General features: G+C 40.5%; 1 protein-coding gene across 5 annotated transcripts in view; it reads right to left on the bottom strand.

The window, feature by feature from the left end:
* Positions 1 to 20409, bottom strand: part of LOC122687585 (transmembrane protein 45A-like) — a 60566-nt gene that overhangs the window by 14380 nt on the left and 25777 nt on the right. For 4 of the 5 annotated variants that reach the window (XM_043893163.1, XM_043893165.1, XM_043893161.1 and 1 more), the window contains exons 2-4: positions 8636 to 8827; positions 7721 to 7933; positions 5789 to 5973 (exon numbers count right to left, since the gene is read on the bottom strand). In XM_043893163.1, the coding sequence (XP_043749098.1) occupies positions 5789 to 5973; positions 7721 to 7933; positions 8636 to 8827 (590 nt within the window). Of the gene's footprint in view, positions 1 to 5788; positions 5974 to 7720; positions 7934 to 8635; positions 8828 to 10094; positions 10165 to 20409 lie in introns of those variants that run through there. The other variant, XM_043893160.1, reaches the window with a different exon arrangement.

Genomic DNA, 20409 nt, shown 5'->3' with positions numbered 1-20409 from the left:
GGAAGTCCAAAAGATAACATATTGTATGGGGCAGTGTGAAGGACAGTGACTTGGACACAAGGGTCTGTGTGAGTCATCTCAGCAGTTTGATACAGTTTGAACAATTGGTACTGAGACAGAAGTTGGTCCCATGAAAATATGATACTATTTCTCCCTTATACCACAGATTATAGACTGGCAGATCCTGAGTCAAATCTATATCAGAGACAGGCTTTGCCTGCCCTGCACATGTTTTAAATAGTTTGAATTAGTTTACAACACTTCAAAAATTAGGGAATTTTGCCCAAAAGTACATCATAGCTTATTTCCAAAAATAGAAATATCTGGCCACACCAAACCATTGTTCCAAAGCATGAACAGCAACACGTGCTCTCCATCGATTCATCGTTCAGGTTGGTAGCTGCCTGACCAAGTAGAGTCTTCTCCAACACAATTCATTTTTTTTTTCCATTTATTTTTATTAGTTGGAGGCTAATTACTTTACAATATTGTAGTGGTTTTTGCCATACATTGACATGAGTCAGCCATGGATTTACCTGTGTTCCCCATCCCGATCCCACCTCCCACCTCCCTCCCCATCCCATCCCTCTGGGTCTTCCCAGTGCACCAGCCCCGAGCACTTGTCTCATGCATCCAACCTGGACTGGCGATCTGTTTCACACTGGATTATATACATGTTTCGATGCTGTTCTCTCAGATCATCCCACCCTCGCCTTCTCCCATAGAGTCCAAAAGTCTGTTCTGTACATCTGCAACACCACAATTCAAAAGCATCAGTTCTTCAGCGCTCAGCTTTCTTTATAGTCCAGCTCTAACACCCATACATGACTATTGGAAAAACCACAGCTTTGACTAGATGGACCTCTGTTGGTAAAGTAATGAATGTCTCTGCTTTTTAATATGCTGTCTAGGTTGGTCATAGCTTTACTTCCACAGTGCAAGCATCTTTTAATTTCATGTTGGCAGTCACCATCTGCAGTGATTTTGGAGCCCCCATAAATAAAGTCTCTCACTGTTTCCATTGTTTCCCCATCTATTTGCCATGAAGTGATGGGACCGGATGTCATGATCTTAGTTTTCTGAATGTTGATCTTTAAGCCAGCTTTTTCACTCTCCTCTTTCACATTCACCAAGAGGTTCTTTAGTTCTTCTTTGCTTTCTGCCATAAGGGTAATGTCATCTGCAAATCTGAAGTTATTGATTTTTCTCCCAGCAGTCTTGATTCCAGCTTGTCCTTCATCCAGCCCGGCATTTTGCATGATGTACCCTGCATATAAGTTAAATAAGTAGGGTGATAATATACAGCCTTGACATAATCCTTTCCCTATTTGGAACCAGTCTGTTGTTCCATGTCCAGTTCTAACTGTTGCTTCTTGACCTGCATACAGATTTCTCAGGAGGCAGGTAAGGTGGTTTGGTATTCCCATCCCTTTAAGAATTTTCCACAGTTTGTTGTGATCCACACAGTCAAAGGTTTTGTCGTAGTCAATAAAGCAGAAGTAGATGTTTTTCTGGAGCTCTCTTGCTTTTTTGGTGATCCAATGGATGTTGACAACTTGATCTCTGGTTCTTCTGCCTTTTCTAAATCCAGCTTGAACATCTGGAAGTTCACAGTTCATGTACTGTTGAAACCTGGCTTGGAGAATTTTGAGCATTACTTTACTAGTGTGTGAGATGAGTGCAACTGTATGGTAGTTTGAACATTCTTTCCAATTACCTTTCTTTGGGAAGGAAATGGAATGAAAATTGACCTTTTCCAGTCCTGTGGCCACTGCTGAGTTTTCCAGATTTGCTGGCATACTGAGTGCAGCACTTTCACAGCATCATCTTTTAGGATCTGGAACAGATTCCAGATCAACTGGAATTCTATCACCTCCAGTAGTTTTGTTTGTAGTGATGCTTTCTAAGGCCCACTTGATCACATTTCAGGATGTCTGGCTCTAGGTGAGTGATCACACCATCATGGTTATATGGGTCATGATGATCTTTATTGCATAGTTCTTCTGTGTATTCTTGCCACCTCTTAATATCTTCTCCTTCTGTTAGGTCCATACCATTTCTGTCCTTTACTGTGCTCATCTTTGCATGAAATGTTCCCTTGGTATCTCTAATTTTCTTGAAGAGATCTCTAGTCTTTCCCATTCTATTGTTTTCCTCTATTTCTTTGCATTGATCACTAAGGAAAGCTTTCTTATCTCTCCTTGCTATTCTTTGGAACTCTGCATTCAAATGGGTATATCTTTCCTTTTCTCCTTTGCCTTTAGTTTCTCTTCTTTTCTCAGCTATTTGTAAGGCCTCCTCACACAACCAATTTGCCTTTTTGCATTTCTTTTTCTTGGGGATGGTCTTGATCACTGCCTCCTGTACAATGTCACAAGCCTCCATCCATAATTCTTCAGGCACTCTGTCTATCAGATCTAATCTTTTGAAACTATTTCTCACTTCCACTGTATAATCATATGATTTTGGTCATACCTGAATGGTCTAGTGGTTTTCCCTACTTTCTTCATTTAAGTCTGAATTTGGCAATAAGGAGTTTGTGATCTGAGCCACAGTCAGCTCCCCGTCTTGTTTTTGCTGACTGTATAGAGCTTCTCCATCTTTGGCATAAAAGAATATCATCAATCTGATTTTGGTATTGACCATCTGGTGATGTCCATGTGCAGAGTCTTCTCTTGTGTTGTTGGAAGAGGGTGTTTGCTACGATCAGTGCGTCCTCTTGGCAAAACTCTGTAAGCCTTTGACCTGAATCATTTAGTACTCCAAGGCCAAATTTGCCTGTTACTCAGGAAGCTCTTGACTTCCTACTTTTGCATTCCAGTCCCCCATAATGAAGAGGACATCATGTATGGAGAAGTAGCGGGAGAAAAAAATTGTGAAAAGCAAATAACAGTGTAATTTTATTAGCTTGAGATAGAGTTTTGGGCATAAACATTCAAAGCAACCAAACATGGAAGCATAATAAAATCACCTAAGTCCTTGAAACATTTTTGTTTCAAAAGAATCCAGCACAGAGGGGATGAGGGACATGTACCATGGCTAAACCTTCCTATCCTGCCAGTATGTTTGCTTGTATTGGTATCAAATATTCATTTTTCTCTAAGTCTCAAATGTCATTTAGTCTGACCACCTGGTAAAGAAAAATACTAGTCTGGACATAATGATGGGTAGAAAGTTTTAAAAATAATCTCAGATTTATACCCTCAAAATTTAACCTCATGTATCTTTCTTAGAAAAGCTCTTGGGGAAATATGAAAACATTATTACTCTGCCAAAAGGGACAACATTAAACCAACCTATGCCCAGTTGCAAAAGCTCACAGCTTCCTCCCTCAGATATTTAATTAATTAATCATTAACTTTTAATGGAACACTAATTAGTTTCATCAGTTCTGCTGTTAATTGTATTATTACTTTATTCAACTATCTTTGGGTTTCCCCCTTTTGTCTTACTTTCTTTATTTGAATATTTAGCCCTTTAAGAAACTGGATTGCATAAACATGTGAATAATCTTCAGCAGAAGAGATGGAATATACTTTCTTCTCAAATATATAGATTATTTACTACCACTGACACTGGGCTACATCCCAAAGAAATCTTGACACATTTCAAAGGGAACACATACAAAGCAATTGAAAACATATAATAAAAGAAAAAGAATATTTTTGGAAATTGAAAAGAATGTTTCTAAATAACTCATAAATTAAAGAGGAAAGCACATAGAAAATGCAACACTCAAAATCGCCCAAGGTGAAAGCTACGACATACAAAATCTCATAGGAGGTAGCTATACTAGTGTATAGGAGGAATTCTATAGTTTTAGGAATATTTATGTAAAAATAAGAAAAATTAAATATAAGTGAATATTCAACTCAAAAAACTACAAAGAGAGGAAAAGAATATAGCCTCATGACCTTAAAGAAAAAACTGAAAATTAGGAGAAACTGACAAATCCATAAATATAACATACAATTTTAAGAGACCTCTATCAGAAAGTGAATCATCAACTGGATGGAAAGCAATTAGAAATAGAGAATATTTAGAAATATTTAATTAAAAAGAGTTCGAAGAGCCTGACTTTATCCCTACATCCAGAGAAATCTTTAATTTCCTTTTAGTTCCCCTGGAGCCAAATAACCAACTATCATGCCTACCCCAGACTTGGAGTCCAGAGAGCTGCAGCCCAGTTCTGCTCAGTCTGTGAATTTCTATTCTACTCTATTTCTATTCTATTCACTGGTGGCTTGCCCTATTTTTGTTTGTGGTATTTAACGTGCAACTATGTATTTTTAAACTCTCTTACTTTCATCTACTTTTCTATTCTTTTAACTTACTTTTTATTTTAGAGGTATTTTTGATAGTTTATATGTCATTGTCACATATCTGAAGCAGAGGCGACACACTGAAGCATAAACTCACTGCATCCTCCTGACCTGAAGTTATCACTGTTAAATTTATTAAAATTTATTTTTAGTTTTGAATCAGCATTGCTAGAACATAGTAAAATATTCCAATCAAGAGATATAGAATGCATAATCACACCTTACATGCCATTCTATTTAGCTTCCCAACGGAAGATAAATAATATCACAATACAACATCTATATACCAACTGGTTAAATTCACTGATTATCAAATTATACCATGATAAGGTATTTGTTATTTTTTCCAAATCATTTTGCCTTCAAAAAACCCCTGAATCTCGGCCCCTATGTACTAGCCTGTGCTCCAACAACCTTTCTACTCCCCCACAAGCTTAAATATCACAGCTTTCCTAGCCCCCATTTTGACCATGATGTTTCTCTGAGTCTACCAAGGCTTTCTTATCAATCTTCACTGAAATGCAAATCCCTAAAAGAACCTCATCATCCCAAATCCCTGCACTTTACTGACTAAAAATCTCCTCTAAGAAATCTTCTGTGATTAAACCACATTCACCTTTCATCCCAGACTTTCCTTATATCCATGAATGTATGTTCGGACAGAGGATTAGATGGTTGGATGGCATCACCAACTCAATGGATATGAATTTGAGTAAACTCCAGGAGTTGATGATGGACAGGGAGGCCTGGTGTGTTGCAGACCATGGGGTCACAAAGAGTCAGACATGACTGACTGGACTGAACTGAACTGAACTGATAAAGTATATGTTCACTGATTGGAATATATATTTTCAGCAACACTCCAAGGTTAGGGAGTCAACAATTAAAGTGCCTGGAATTTGGAGTCAGATAGACCCACATTTAGATCCTAGTTCCAATACTGTGTGATCCTGAGAAAGTAACTTGCTCTCTCTGAGTCTCTTTATCAGTCAACTGGGGATGATAATATCTAACTTCCAAGTTGTCATGAAGACAAAATGAAAATAAAACAATATGTATGTAAAAGTCATGTCCAGGGGCTGGCACACACTTATTCCTCAATACATAATAATTCCCTTCCTTTCCTGCCTCCTTTATGTTTCTCGAGCTTATTAACCAATAGGCTTTAAGTGACTTTAGCATCGGGAACTGCTTCCATCTAAGCACCAGCTCAGAGTTCCTACAAAATGGATATCCAGGTGTGTGATGAAGGTGTACGCCTCCCACCTCCTTCCCTGCTGCTCGGCCACTATTCCCACCAGGGCTGCCGGGCCCTCAATTAAGCATCACCTCTCAAAGGCCTGCATTCTCACTGCCAGCAGCATGTCAGAAGGAGGTCTCTGGGTTTCAGGGCACAACACCCACAATCAAAGAGAGAAGGTCATCAGTGCAGACACCAGGCACACAGACTGGAGGCCCCAGCTCACCTGCCAGAACCAGCTTCCCTGAAGCAGGAAAAGGCTTGTCCGCAGAAGTTCCACGGTTATCTTGGCCTGTATAAAGAGCTCCATGAAGGCAATCAGGCCTGTCAAACAGATGACCAAGACCAGAAGCCTGTGCACAAAGATGTCCAGCATTTCCCGGCCATGAGTGTGATTGTAGAAGACAAAAGCTGTCAGAGGCAGAAAAAAATGGTTTGTCTTTCTCAATGAAACTACTGTTCCTCCCCTATCTCCACACAGCTTTACATAAAACACACACATTTGTCCAAAATATGAGGTGCCCACTGCTTCCCATAATAATGGAAATCTCTAGCATTTTTGGAGCCATCATTATACCTCTTTAGGATGTAATCTTTGAAATCTCCTTTTCCCTTCCCCAGTCTTTAGTCTCTTCTCCAATACATCATGACATTTTCAACTAACTACATTTCAAAGCATATTTTATGAAAAAGGATAAATAATAAGCGTGATGAAGGCAGGGGAGCAGGAGTTAGGGCAAATGGACAGATGAATGAAGTAAAGTCTTTCCTTAAGTAATTTAGTCTACTGGAGGCAGCAAATATAAACAAAAGTCATAAGAGTGGACTTTGATGGGTAGGGCAAGGTTCCCTGGAAGCTCCCAAGAAGTAGTATCTAACTGTATTTTTAATCCTATGGACAGATACTGGCTTCAACTTCATCCCTTTCATTTGGATGAGGAGGAAAAGATGTTCATTCAAAATATGGTAACATCTGGAGAGTAGCTTCGGTGTGAATGGACACATGCAGATATGTATAGTTGAGTCCCTTTGCTGTCCACCTAAAACTATCACAGCATTGTTAATTGACTATATGCCAATATAAAATTAAAAGTTTAAAATAATATTATAACATCTGAGATGATGAGAATCATGCTGTTGGTGACTGTTGCCCAACTTTTATCTATCCCTTGTTCTCAGAGAGCATTTGGCAAAACCGCTTATCTTTAGATGTAGGAGGCAAGGTGGACATTAGAAATGACTGCCTCTTGATAATTAGGGGCTTTTTAGTTCTATGACCAATCTACCCCTTACATATAAAATGTTGTGGTTCAGTCACTAAGTCGTATCCAACTCTTCTGTGACCCCATGGACTGTAGCCCACCAGGCTCCTCTTCTATGGGATTCTCCAGGCAACAATACTGGAATGGGTTGCCATTTCCTTCTCCATACATATAAGATAAATGGAAACAAATCATTAAATATTTGTTATCAGTGTTTTCTTATGCAGTAACAGGGAGGCCAACTGAACAAAAAGTGTTAGGACCTCAATTTTATGTGACTGGATTTTTTGGACTCTGCTTGTCATGTAATGGTGGAGTTTCAATATATCAATATTAAAAAGGCTACTCCATAGGTACGGAAGCTACTCTGCTTTGAGTGGTCTCTTTGTTGGAGGATATTTATGCTTTACTAACTCCAGAGAAGGAAATGGCAACCCACTCCAGTATTCTTGCCTGGGAAATCTCACGGCCAGAGAAGCCTGATGAATTTCATTCCATGGGATCACGAAGAGCTGGACACAACTGAGTGATTAAACAGCAAAAACAATGCTTCACTACTCTGAGCTCAATTTGTTGTGTTAAAAATGGAAATAATGATCATCTCCAGGATAAACCTGAGATAAACAAGCATGGCAGGTGGTTCTTTAAGGTAGATGTGAAATTTGAATAAAATACCTGAATGATTGTTCTTGTCCAGTTTTACTAAATAAGTTAGTAGGGAAGGGAAATCTTCGGCATCCTGTCTAGGACACCTCAATAGCTTACCATGGCCCAAACAGCTGGCCTACGGGTCAAGGCTGTACCAGGACACCAAAGGCAAGGTGCCCTTTATTGTTGTAAAGGGCTAGACAAATGTCCAATAATAATGAAAGATAAATGAAAATACTCATACTTACCCTCCACAAATAAGGCATTTAATAGCATCAACTTGCTAAAGGAGGCGGGAAGTGACCTGATGGTGGAACATAAGATGTTTGTCACACCCAGCAGCCCAAAGAAGAGGTACATGGTAAAATGATGCCAGTCTAGGAGTCTGACCCACTGATCCTTCTTGTAGTCGTATAAGATCAAGTGTGGTCCTCCAGGCACAAACTGTCCTCCAAGGATGCCTGCAGAGGGATATATCACACTTTAAGCCATCTTTCCACAACTTCACTGAAAACAGAAGATTCAGAAGGATCAGCCTACAGCTTAGCCCAATATATTGTCTTTTTATGGCACTGATTCTTCTTTCTGGGCCATTACTTAACAGCTGAGCACTGGTTCTTTAGACTAGTTTTAGAGCTTCAAAGACTGGTTTGGATAATCCCATTTAGTCAAAGATAGCCAATTTTGTCAAACACCTATCTCAGATCTTCAAAGCTAATGTTCTTAGTTCCACTGAGTTCCCTGATCAGTTCCACTGATGGGCTAAGTTCCTATTTTAATCTAATGACTAGATAAATCCTGAGTAATTTCAGATTTAGATTTGTGAGATTAATCCTATAGCATCTGATGACTTCCTTCTTACACAATATGCCTTTGGGTCGGGAGTTGTGCTTGGTTCAGGATTAAAATGCTAGAATTCAGCTTCTCCCCACTTAAGGATAACCAGACACAACTGAGCAACTGAACTGAACTGTTAGAAAACCAGGCTTGAATTGAATTGCTACATGATCAAGCAATAAAAAAGAAATACAATTAGAATATGTATTCAGATGTATTTGAATAAAAAATTTATTTTAGTAATCTCTTGTTTTGATATTCAATCTTCTCTTTGCATGTGAAAATACTCCAAGAAAGCAAACAGAACACAGAAAAGGGTCACTCACCAATTAAAGCCATTCCAGCTAGTACAATTCCCTCCAACAGATCTATTCGACAGAATAGTGCTTTGGAATCATAGTAGGAAGTCCGCTTCTGCTTTTTGAAGGCATATTTCAGAACACACTTGGTAGTCCACCAAATCCCCAAAGTAATGAAGAAGAATCCAGGGAGAGCATGGCCTTTGAAATCCCCCATGACTACCAAAATAAGAGCACAGAGAAGATGAAGGCATTTCATTTCCAGAATTTGGCCTAAATGTCACTTTTTCTGTGAAGTATACTATCTCTGATATTGGTGGATATACCACTGAGTCAGAGGATCCAGGATTATTGCTGACAGTGGTAGACCCATTATAATATCAACAACAACAACAAGTAGAAAAATCCACATTTGTTGAACACTTACCTTTTTCTAGGCACTGTGTCAAGTGGTTTACATGCGATCTCTAACTTAATTTTCACAACATACCCATGAATCAAGTGTTAAATCACATTTTTCAATTGGGATACAAGTATAGGAAGTGAAGTGATTTACCAAAACCTCACAACTATTGAAAAAAAAAGTTCATTGCTTTTAACAGAGAACTCAAAAGATCTCTTAAAAATGATAGTGTACTCAACCAACACGTTTTAAATATATTTGAAAGAAAGTAATGGGAAAGTTTTATCTTTATGTTTAGAACTTGAAGTGAAATAAAATTGCCTCCAAGAATTTTTAAATAGGTAATTTCAAAGTATCAAACATCAAGAGTGTGGAAGAGATCATTAGTACTCATCAAATATCTGTGTACTCTTCCACACTTTTCCCAGCCACTTTACCTATATGATCAGAATCACATTTCCAGTCCTGAGCAGTGTATTGTGGCATTTGTCACTTCCAGGCTGAGTCAGTTAAGAACCTACATGAATCCTTTAACTTGCTTCTCCCCTGCCTTGGCAACCTGGGCAAAGCATTTCTACAAGATAGAAGACCATCAAACATCAGATTTCTGCATCAGATTTCTGCGAGAAACAACCCTTTATTGGGTTAAGTCATTTAAATGCTGAGTTTTAATAGCTTAATCCAGATGATCCAGAGGGATACCAAGTAACACAAATTGTAAATTCTGTTCATTCCATTATACATGATTGAGCAATAAAAAGCAGACATATCCTCCTTTTTAGTCAGCACTATACAAAACCATTGCACTCATCTCACATGCTAGGAAGGTAATGCTTAAAATTCTCCAGGCTAGCCTTCAACAGAACATGAAACAAGAACTTCCAGATGTTCAAGCTGGATTTAGAAAAGTCAGAGGAACCACAGATCAAATTGTCAACATTGGTTGGACCAGAGAAAAAGTAAGAGAATTCCAGAAAAATATCTCTATTTCCGCTTCACTGACTATGCTAAAGCGTTTGACTGTGGGGATCACAACAAACTATGGAAAATTCTTCAAGAGACGGGAATACCAGACCATCTTACCTGCCTCCTGAGAAATCTGTATGCAGGATAAGAAGCAACAGTTAGAACTGGACATGGAAGAACAGACTGGTTCCAAATCAGGAAAGGAGTACGTCAAGGCTGTATATTGTCACCCTGCTTATTTAACTTATATTCAAAGTACATCATGCAAATTGCCAGGCCAGATGAAGCATAAACTAGAATCAAGGTTCAGTTCAGTTCAGTCACTCAGTCATGTCTGACTCTCTGCGAGCCCATGGAATGCAGTACGCAAGGCTTCCCTGTCCATCACGAACTTCCAGAGCTTACTCAAACTCATGTCCATTGAGTAGGTGATGCCATCCAACCATCTCATCCTCTGTCATCCCCTTCTCCCACCTTCACTCTTTCCCAGAACCAGGGTCTTTTCAAATGAGTTAGTTCTTCACATCAGGTGGCCAAAGTATTGGAGTTTCAGATACAGTATCAATCCTTCCAATGAATATTCAGGACTGATTTCTTTTAGGATGGACTAGTTGGATCTCCTTGCAGTCCAAGAGACTCTCAAGAGTCTTCTCCAACACCACAGTTCAAAAGCATCAATTCTTCTGTGCTCAGCTTTCTTTATAGTCCAACTCTCATATCCATACATGACTACTGGAAAAACCAAAGCTATGACTAGATGGAGTTTGTTGGCAAAGTAATGTCTCTGCTTTTTAATATGCTATCTAGGTTGGTCATAATTTTCCTTCCAAGGAGCAAGCATCTTTTAATTTCACGGCTGTAGTCACCATCTGCTGTGATTTTAGAGGTCCCCAAAATAAACTCTGTTTCCCCATCTATTTACCATGAAGTGATGGGACCGGGTGCCATGATCTTAGTTTTCTGAACGTTGTTTTAAGCCAACTTTTTCACTCTCCTCTTTCATTTTCATCGAGAGGCTCTTTAGTTCTTTGCTTTCTGCCATAAGGATGGTGTCATCTGCGTATCAGAGGTTATTGGTATTCTCCCAGCAAACTTGATTCCAACTTGTACTTCATCCAGCCTGGCATTTCTCATGATGTATTCTGCATATAGGTTAAATAAGTGGGGTGACAAAATACAGCCTTGACCTACTCCTTTCCCAATTTGGAACAAGCTGTTGCTCCATGTCCAGTTCTAACTGTTACTTCTTGACATGCATACACATTTCTCAGGAGGCAGGTAAGGATGTCTGGTGTTCCCATCTCTTTCAGAATTTTCCACAGTTTTTTGTGATCCACAGAGTCAAAGGCTTTGGCATAGTCAATAAAACAGAAAGAGATATTTTTCTGGAAATTTCTTGCTTTTTCGATGACCCAGCAGATGTTGGCAACTTGATCTGTGGTTCCTCTGCCTTTTCTAAATCCAGCTTGAATATCTGCAAGTTCACAGTTCACATACTGTTGAAGCCTGGCACGGAGAATTTGGGGCATTACTTTACTTGCATGTGAGATGAGTGCAACTGTGTGGTAGTTTGAACATTCTTTCGGATTGCCTTTCTTTGGGATTGGAATGAAAACTGACCTCCAGTCCTGTGGCCACTGCTGAGTTTTCCATATTTCCTGGCATATTGAGTGCATCACTTCCAGAGCATCATCTTTTAGGATCTGAAATAGCTCAAGTGGAATTCCATCACCTCCACTAGCTTTGTTCATAGTGATGCTTCCTAAGGCCCACTTAACCTCGCATTCCAGGATGTCTGGCTCTAGGTGAGTGATCACACCATCATGGTTATATGGGTCATGAAGATCTTTTTTTGTATTGTTCCGTGTATTTTTGCCACCTCTTTTTAATGTCTTCTGCTTCTGTTGCTGCTGCTAAGTTTCTTCAGTCGTGTCTGACGTGTCTGACTCTGTTCAAGCCCAGAGATGGCAGCCCACCAGGCACCCCTGTCCCTGGGATTCTCCAGGCAAGAACACTGGAGTGGGTTGCCATTTCCTTCCCCAATGCATGAAAGTGAAAAGTGAAAGTGAAGCCGCTAAGTCTGTCTGACTCTTAGCGACCCCATGGGCTGTAGCCTACCAGGCTCCTCTGTCCATGGGATTTTCCAGGCAAGAGTACTGGAGTGGGTTGCCATCTGCTTCTGTTAGGTCCGTACCATTTCTGTCCTTTACTTTGCTCATCTTTGCATGAAATGTCCCCTTGGTATCTCTAATTTTCTTGAGAGATCTCTAGTCTTTCCCATTCTATTGTTTTCCTTTATTTCCTTGCACTGATCACTGAGGAAGGCTTTCTTATGTCTTCTTGCTATTCTTTGGGACTCTGCATTCAAATGGGTATATCTTTCCTTTTCTCCTTTGCCTTTAGCTTCTCTTCTTTTCTCAGCTATTTGTAAGGCCTCCTCAGACAACCATTTTGCCTTTTTGCATTTTTTTTTCTTGGGGAAGGTCTTGATCACTGCCTCCTGTACAATGTCACAAGCCTCTGTCCATAATTCTTCAGGCACTCTGTCTATCAGATCTAATCTTTTGAATCATTTCTCACCTCCACTGTATAATCATAAGGGATTTGATTTTGGTCATACCTGAATGGTCTAGTGGTTTTCTCTACTTCCTTCAATTTAAGTCTGAATTTGGCAATAAGGAGTTCATGATCTGAGCCACAGTCAGCTCCCCATCTTCTTTTTGCTGACTGTATATAGTTTCTCTCTGGTCCCATCATACTCATGGGAAATAGATGGGGAAACAGTGGAAGCAGTGTCAGACTTTATTTTTGGGGGCTCCACAATCACTGCAGATGGTGACTGCAGCCATGAAATTAAAAGACGCTTACTCCTTGGAAGGAAAGTTATGACCAACCTAGCTCCTGCTGCTGCTAAGTCACTTCAGTCGTGTCCAACTCTGTGTGATCCCATAGACAGCAGCCCACCAGGTTCCCCCGTCCCTGGGATTCTCCAGGCAAGAACACTGGAGTGGGTTGCCATTTCCGTCTCCAATGTGTGAAAGTGAAAAGTGAAAGTGAAGTCACTCAGTCATGTCCGACTCTTAGCTACCCCATGGACCACAGCCTACCAGGCTCCTCCATCCATGGGATTCTCCAGGCAAGACTACTGGAGTGGGGTGTCATTGCCTTCTCTGATGACCAGCCTAGATAGCATATTAAAAATCAGATACATTACTTTGTCAACAAAGATCCATCTAGTCAAGGCTATGGTTTTTCCAGTGGTCATGTACAGATGTCAGAGTTGGACTGTGAAGAAAGCTGAGTGCAGAAGAATTGATGCTTTTGAACTGTGGTGTTGGAGAAGACTCTTGAGAGTCCCTTGGACTGCAAGGAGATCCAACCAGTCCATCCTAAAGGAGATCAGTCCTGGGTGTTCATTGGAAGGACTGATGCCGAAGCTGAAACTCCAATTCTTTGGCCACCTCATGCGAAGAGTTGACTCATTGGAAAAGACCCTGATGCTGGGAGGGATTGGGGGCAGGAGGAGAAGGGGATGACAGAGGATGAGATGGCTGGATGGCATCACCGACTCGATGGACATGAGTGAGTAAACTCCGGGAGTTGGTGATGGACAGCGAGGCCTTGTGTGCTGTGATTCATGGGGTCACAAAGAGTCAGACACGACTGAGTGACTGAACTGAATTGAACTGATATAGTTTCTCTATCTTCAGTTGCAAAGAATATAATCAGTCTGAATTCTGTATTGACCATCTGGTGATGTCCATGTGTAGAGTCTTCTCTTGTGTTGCTGGAAGAGGGTGTTTGCTATGACCAATGCATTCTCCTGGCAAAACTCTATTAAACTTTGCCCTGCTTCATTCTGTACACCAAGGCCATATTTGCCTGTTACTCTAGGTATTTCTTGACTTCCTACTTTTTTTTCAGTCCCCTGTAATAAAAAGGACATCTTTTTTTGGTGTTAGTTCTAGAAGGTCTTGTAGATCTTCATAGAATCATTCAACTTCAATTTCTTCAGCATTACTGATTGGGGCATAGACTTGGATTACTGTGATATGACTGGTTTGCCTTGGAAATGAACAGAGATCATTCTGTCTTTTTTGAGATCGCATCCAGGTACTGCATTTCAGACTCTTCTGTTGACTATGATGGCTACTCCATTTCTTGTAAGGGATTCCTGCCCACGGTAGTGGATATAATGGTCATCTGAGTTAAATTCACCCATTCCAGTCCATTTCAGTTTGCTGATTCCTAAAATGTCAATGTTCATTCTTGCCATCTCCTGTTTGACCACTTCCAATTTGCCTTGATTCGTGGACCTAACATTCCAGGTTCCTATGCAATATTGCTCTTTACAGCATCAGATGTTACTTCCATCACCTGTCACATCCACAACTAGGTGTTGTTTTTGATTTGGCTCCATCTCTTCATTCTTTCTGGAGTCATTTCTCCACTGATCTCCAGTAGCATATTTGGCACCTACCAACCTGGGGAGTCCATCTTTCAGTGTCCTATCTTTTTGTCTTTTCATTCTGTTCATGTCAAGAGAAATATTAATAACCTCGCATATGCTGATGACACCACCCTTATGGTAGAAACCGAAAAAGAACCGAAGAGCCTCTTGATGAAAGTGAAAGAGGAGAGTGAAAAAGTTTGCCTAAAACTCAAGGTTCAAAAACTAAGATCATGGCATTTGGTCACATCATTTCATAGCAAATAGATGGAGAAACAATGGAAACAGTGAAGGACTTTATTTTCTTGGGCTCCAAAATCATTGTGGACAGTGACTGCAGCCATGAAATTAAAAGACACTTGCTCCTTGGAAGAAAAGCTATGACAAACACAGACAGCATTTTAAAAAGCAGACATTACTTTGCTGACAAAGGCCCTTGTAGTCAAATCTATGGTTTTTCCAGTAGTCATGTATGGATGTGAGACTTGGACCATAAAGAAAGGTGAGCACCAAAGAATTGATGCTTTTGAATTGTGATGTTGGAGAAGACTCTGAAGAATCCCTTGGACTGCAAGGAGATCCAACCAGTCCATCCTAAAGGAAATCAGTCCTGAATATTCATTGGAAGGACTGATGCTGAAGCTCCAATACTTTGGCCACCTGATGCAAAGAACTGACTCATTGGGAAAGACCCTGATGCTGGGAGGGATTGAGGACAGGAGGAGAAGGGGACGACAGAGGATGAGATGGCTGGATGGCTTCACTGACTCAATGGACATGAATTTGAGGAAGCTCCAGGAGTTGGTGGAGGACAGGGAAGCCTGGCTTGTTTCAGTCCATGGAATGGCAAAGGGTCCGACACGACTGAGTGACTAAACTGAACTGATAGAAAACCAGGCTTGAACTGAATTGCTACATGATCAAGCAATAAAAAACAGAAATATCCTCCTTTTTTGGTCAGTGCTATAGAAAATCAGAGTCTTCCCTAGTGGCTCAGACAGTAAAGAGTCTGCCTACAAATTGGGATACCTGGGTTTGGTCCCTGGGTAGGGAAGATCCCCTGGAGAAGGCAATGGCATTCTACTCCAGTATTCTTGCCTGGAAAATCCCATGAATGGAGGAGCTTGGTGTGCCCCAGTCCATGGGGTGGCAAAGAATCAGACAACTGAGTGACTAACACACATAGAAAATCAGTCTTTAGTTATATGAGTTTTGAATTACATGAGCAGCCTTTTGTTCAAAGGTATTGTATCATCTACAGAATAACAAAGAGAGTGTTCAGAATCACCCCTGTGGATCTTACAGTGGGCCAGTGTAGGAGAACTCATGAAAGGGGATTTCAGGATTCCCTTCAGCTCAGCAGGGGTGGGTGATGGACCTCTCAGTTCAGGGCAAATCCCTTTGAGTTACTTCCACATCCCTCTGACAGAACTGTGAAGTTTCAAAGATGAACTGTGAAGCTGACTCAAACACTAAAAGGCTCTTCAATCTCCAGCTGAGACCCCAGACAGACATTTTAGCAACCCCAGAATCATCCATACCATCCTAGAGACTCTGCCTCAGTGTATCACAAAGTGCCAAATGCAGCTTCTTATCCAGACTGACTCTGATGAGCGGTGTGACCTAGATGAGGTCCCTTAAGCTCTCTGAGCCTTGGTCCTTAATTAATAAAGAAGGAGGTGGCTACCTGACACCTGGAGTTACTACCTGCTCTAACAGATTCACTGATTCATTATCCTAACCACCATCTTTATCACAGTGTTACTGAGTCCTCTTGTAAGTCATGGCTTAGACGATCACATGAGATTGAAATATACTTCTATGTGGGATTGAGAAGTACATTTAGACTCTAAATATTTTTAACTCTTCTGAAAAAGAATCTGATATATTCTAAAGGAAGCTTAAATTTTACATTGTTTGGTACAGGTAATCCACTTCAAGGAATTTATCCTAAACATCTAATCAGAAATCAGGGACCAAATTAGAAGCAATATACATGTCTGAAATTAAGAAAGAGGGGATACATTTACTTAAAAAAAAAAAGGTTGTTTTTAAAACTGAGAAGAGGCGACTTTAGATTTAGATTGACTAGAGGTGAATTCTAACTTTAACAGTTCCATGACTTTGGGAAAGTTGTTTAACCTCTCGGGGTTTTAGCTTCCCTTTCTTTAAAATAAAACAAAGTTTCAACCTTATAAAATTAAAATGAGTTGTTCCAAAGCAAATAACCCACAGTATTATTAAACAAGCTCTGGCTATACTCAACATCCCAAACTATGAAAGTAAAACCAAATGAGAAATTTCTCTACTTGTATACCAATTGCAGAAAAGCAAGAAGCACCTATACAATTCACTTAGCACTCATTCACGTACTGCCTGAAACATTGTTCCTGCTATCGACTTAGAGAGTTACTAGCATTTTCTGTGGATGTTTAACTCTTTGACTGGAATTAGAGAATAAGCTCCTTGAAAGCAGGAACCATAAATCTACCCTTCCATTACCCACTGGCCCTGTATAGTGCGCTGGATACTGTGAAGTTGTAAGTTAAGAGTAAAGAAGTCCTTCTTGTAACGCAGCATCACATATTTACTCAACACCGCCATTAAACTAATCATCTTATTTACCGCCCAACACCAGAAAATAATTTTTCCTCCAGTTACCACAACTCACCCACTTGCTCAAACCCCAAATATGCAGGTCATCCTAGAGTCCATCTATGTCCCTGAAAACTAGCTGGTTATCGAGATTTACTGCCTCTGGTGCTTCTGTGAACCCTCTCTTGCCGCAATGACGCTGACTTCCCTTAGCCGCTTGAATTTTTCTGCTTGGTGAATCTGCCCTCATGGCCCAGACAGGAGATGCTAATACCTTCTCAAAGTACTGAGTTCTCGCTTTACTGAATTCTCTCTGTAATTAGCCACTGGGAGTTGGCCTGCTCCGTTACTCTCTATATTTGTTACTATATTGTGAGTGCCTGGGAGGCAGGCAACTGAGGCCTCTCAGAGGCTAAATGCCTAAACCATCCTTATTTATTTTTTTAGACTTCTGGTACACGGGAAAAAGGGGAAGAAAATTCCAAAACAGGTTACCAAAAATGGCTGCTTTTAAATGTTTAGCTTTCCCTAGTAAATACTTTGAATCCACACATAAAATGTATTGCCTATCTTGGTAATAACATGAAAATTTCTGAATTGTGCAGCTCTAGTCCAAATCCACCTCTATGACCAGCTAACAGATTACCACACTCCCAAAGGCTGAACGTACCAGTGTATCTCAGAACAGCCTCTGGGATGTGATAGGGTGGCAATGAGGAGTAGTTGAAAGATTTTGAAATGATTGTAACGGGGTGAGAAATGACTTCTTTTCCTATGTCAGTTTCAGATCTTCTGTATCTTTAGCCTTATAATCTGAAATACTCTGATGGTTCCAATCTTTCTCTGTTTAAAAAACCCAAACAAAATGAAGTCAGAGCAGGCTTGCTATATTCACCAGATTCAGGGACCCAGCAGACCCAGTTTCTCCTAGCAACAAAGATGGCACTCACTTGATTTCACTTCCATTGTGGAGAGAGAAAACTCACTCAGAACCTCAAACATCACTCCAGTCAACTTCTAGAACCCCACCACCTGTGTATCTGTCTATTCTTCCCTGCTTTACTATTGCCGGCAGGTGCAACTGCTGGTAAGAACCTAGTAATCCAAGTTTAACTAGATCTCAATTCCAAAAGCAGGTATATTGCCCTTGGAAGGAGACATGGGGCCCTCCTCCACAAAGCAGAGCATACTTGCCAGACAGACAGCAGAAACCCCGGGGGAATCACCAGGCTAGCAAACCAGAAGGTCCTTCCTCAGCATCCTCCCCGCTTGATTGCACCGCTTGTGATCTTGTGCGGAAGAGGTTCAGGCAGCCCTAAAATGGTGGGCTTCAAGATTCAACTACTAGCTTCCAGCTGCCAGCCATCCTAAAAATTTATACCCTTCCCTATCCAGAAAAAAAACCTCTGCTCCTAATGACGCCAAACACCACCCCCAGAGCTAAGACAAGAAACAATACCTGCAATCCACATTGGCTGCTTTTTTCTGAACACCCCCTGACATACACAAATACTCACTCACCACTCAAAAGGGAACTGTTTTTAAACTCTCTCACTTAAGGATAATGGGCAAATCTCAAGATCTAAATCAGGTGTTACATATTCATGCCCATTAACTAAAGCCACTTAAGCCAATGGCCAGGCCTGTGTACGGGAGAACTCAAGATAGCCCAGAGATAGAGATTCTACAGTTTTACTTGTTGGATTTTCAACTTCAATATAAAATGAATACTATGGAGAAAAACTTTAACAAAAATTTCAGCTCGAACCATCACCAAAATGAAGTATTCTTAAATCTTAGTGACTCATATTTCAAGACATTTGCATATTCAAATACAATAAACCAATTTGAACTATTTCCTGAGCTCACTTTACCACTTAACTCTCAAAGCAACGTATATACAAGTATATGTAGCTTTAATTATATTTTATTTTCCATCATTCCATACCAGTTCTTTCTCTCCCAAATTTCAACTGTTTTCAAAGACTCTTCTTATTTATTAGTACTATTATGAATAAATGTATTATTAAGTTATCCTTACATTCACACTTTCCTCAGTGTCAAGTCCCATGCAATTCTCTTCTCCCAGAAGAGAATTTACAATGGTCCCAGTCTCAAGAAGGAAAAGCAGATACTGACTGAGCTGAATCTAAAACTGCCCCCTCTTCCTTCTTGGAGACTATACCAATGTGCTCATATCTTCCTAGCTTGAACTTGAGCAGATACGTCTTCAGAATATGTCACAATGCCTGCATAAATGTGAATCTAAGGACCACACCCTTTTGAACACCCTACCTCCAGTCCAACCGTTGTGCCATAGAGTATTTCCCAATGAGACTCACCTTGACACCCCACCCACATGACCACAGTCATGTCCCACCTGCTGTGAAAACCAGACCCAGGGGAGCATGTCTGATCTTTACCCTCTCTCTTCCAGGCCATCAAGATGGATAGACGACAAAGGGAATGGCAATAGCAGCAGTAACATAATAAAGCCTGACTGATAAGGACAAACCATCTTCTAACATGCAGTGCCTCAAGCAAGAGATTGGCATGGGTGCTTAAGTTGGCAGTCACAGCCAAATCAAAGTTATAGGAATAACAAAAGATGATGGGCAAACATTTAAGTACGTCAACAGTGAAGGTCACTTGTCCTCAAGGAGTACACAAACTGAGAGGTGGGTGAATAAATAATTTACAATAAATTTTTCTAAATCAATATGAAGCTTGCACCAAGTGAAATGTGAGCAAGAAAGAAGCAATGGTCTGACTCTAACCTGGAGAGCCAGCAACTGCTACCCTATCTGCATTCAAGTCTTATTTCCTCCTTCAGTGTAAACTCTTGGTGAACAAGGGCCATGTCCCCTAGAATGCATCACACCTAGTTAGCACTTAATAAATAACCAATGAATGATGAGCTGCTGCTTGGGACCCACCTCCCTGAAACACTGGCCTGGGTGGCAACCAGGATCAGAAAGAGTCAGGTGACTACTTGCAAATTCCTGGGCTCACTTCATATCCACTAACTCAGATTTAAGTGTGGCCTCCCCATCAGCATACCCAGAGGCATTTGTCTCCCATCAGTACATAAGCCGTGATGTGTCTGCTTATATCAGGCTTCGTATTAGACAAGGGTGGATGGTGCAATAGCTGCTCTTGAGACCAGATGATAATCTGGCTCTGTCGGATGACAATAACCATTCTAGAGTGCTTCCATTCTATTTATTTTACTTTATTTCATCATGTATTATTAAGACATTTTATTTTGCTCTCTTCTATACAGTTCAGTTAGGTCCAGTCGCTCTTTGCCCCCACATGGACTGCAGCACGCCAGGCTTCCCTGTTCGTCAACAACTCCCAGAGGTTTCTCAAACTCATGTCTGTTGA

This window comes from Cervus elaphus, chromosome 31 (genome assembly GCF_910594005.1).
Source record: "Cervus elaphus chromosome 31, mCerEla1.1, whole genome shotgun sequence".
Classification (NCBI taxonomy): Eukaryota; Metazoa; Chordata; class Mammalia; order Artiodactyla; family Cervidae; genus Cervus; species Cervus elaphus.
Note: the sequence above shows the minus strand (reverse complement) of the source record. Positions and strands in the feature narration are given on the sequence as shown.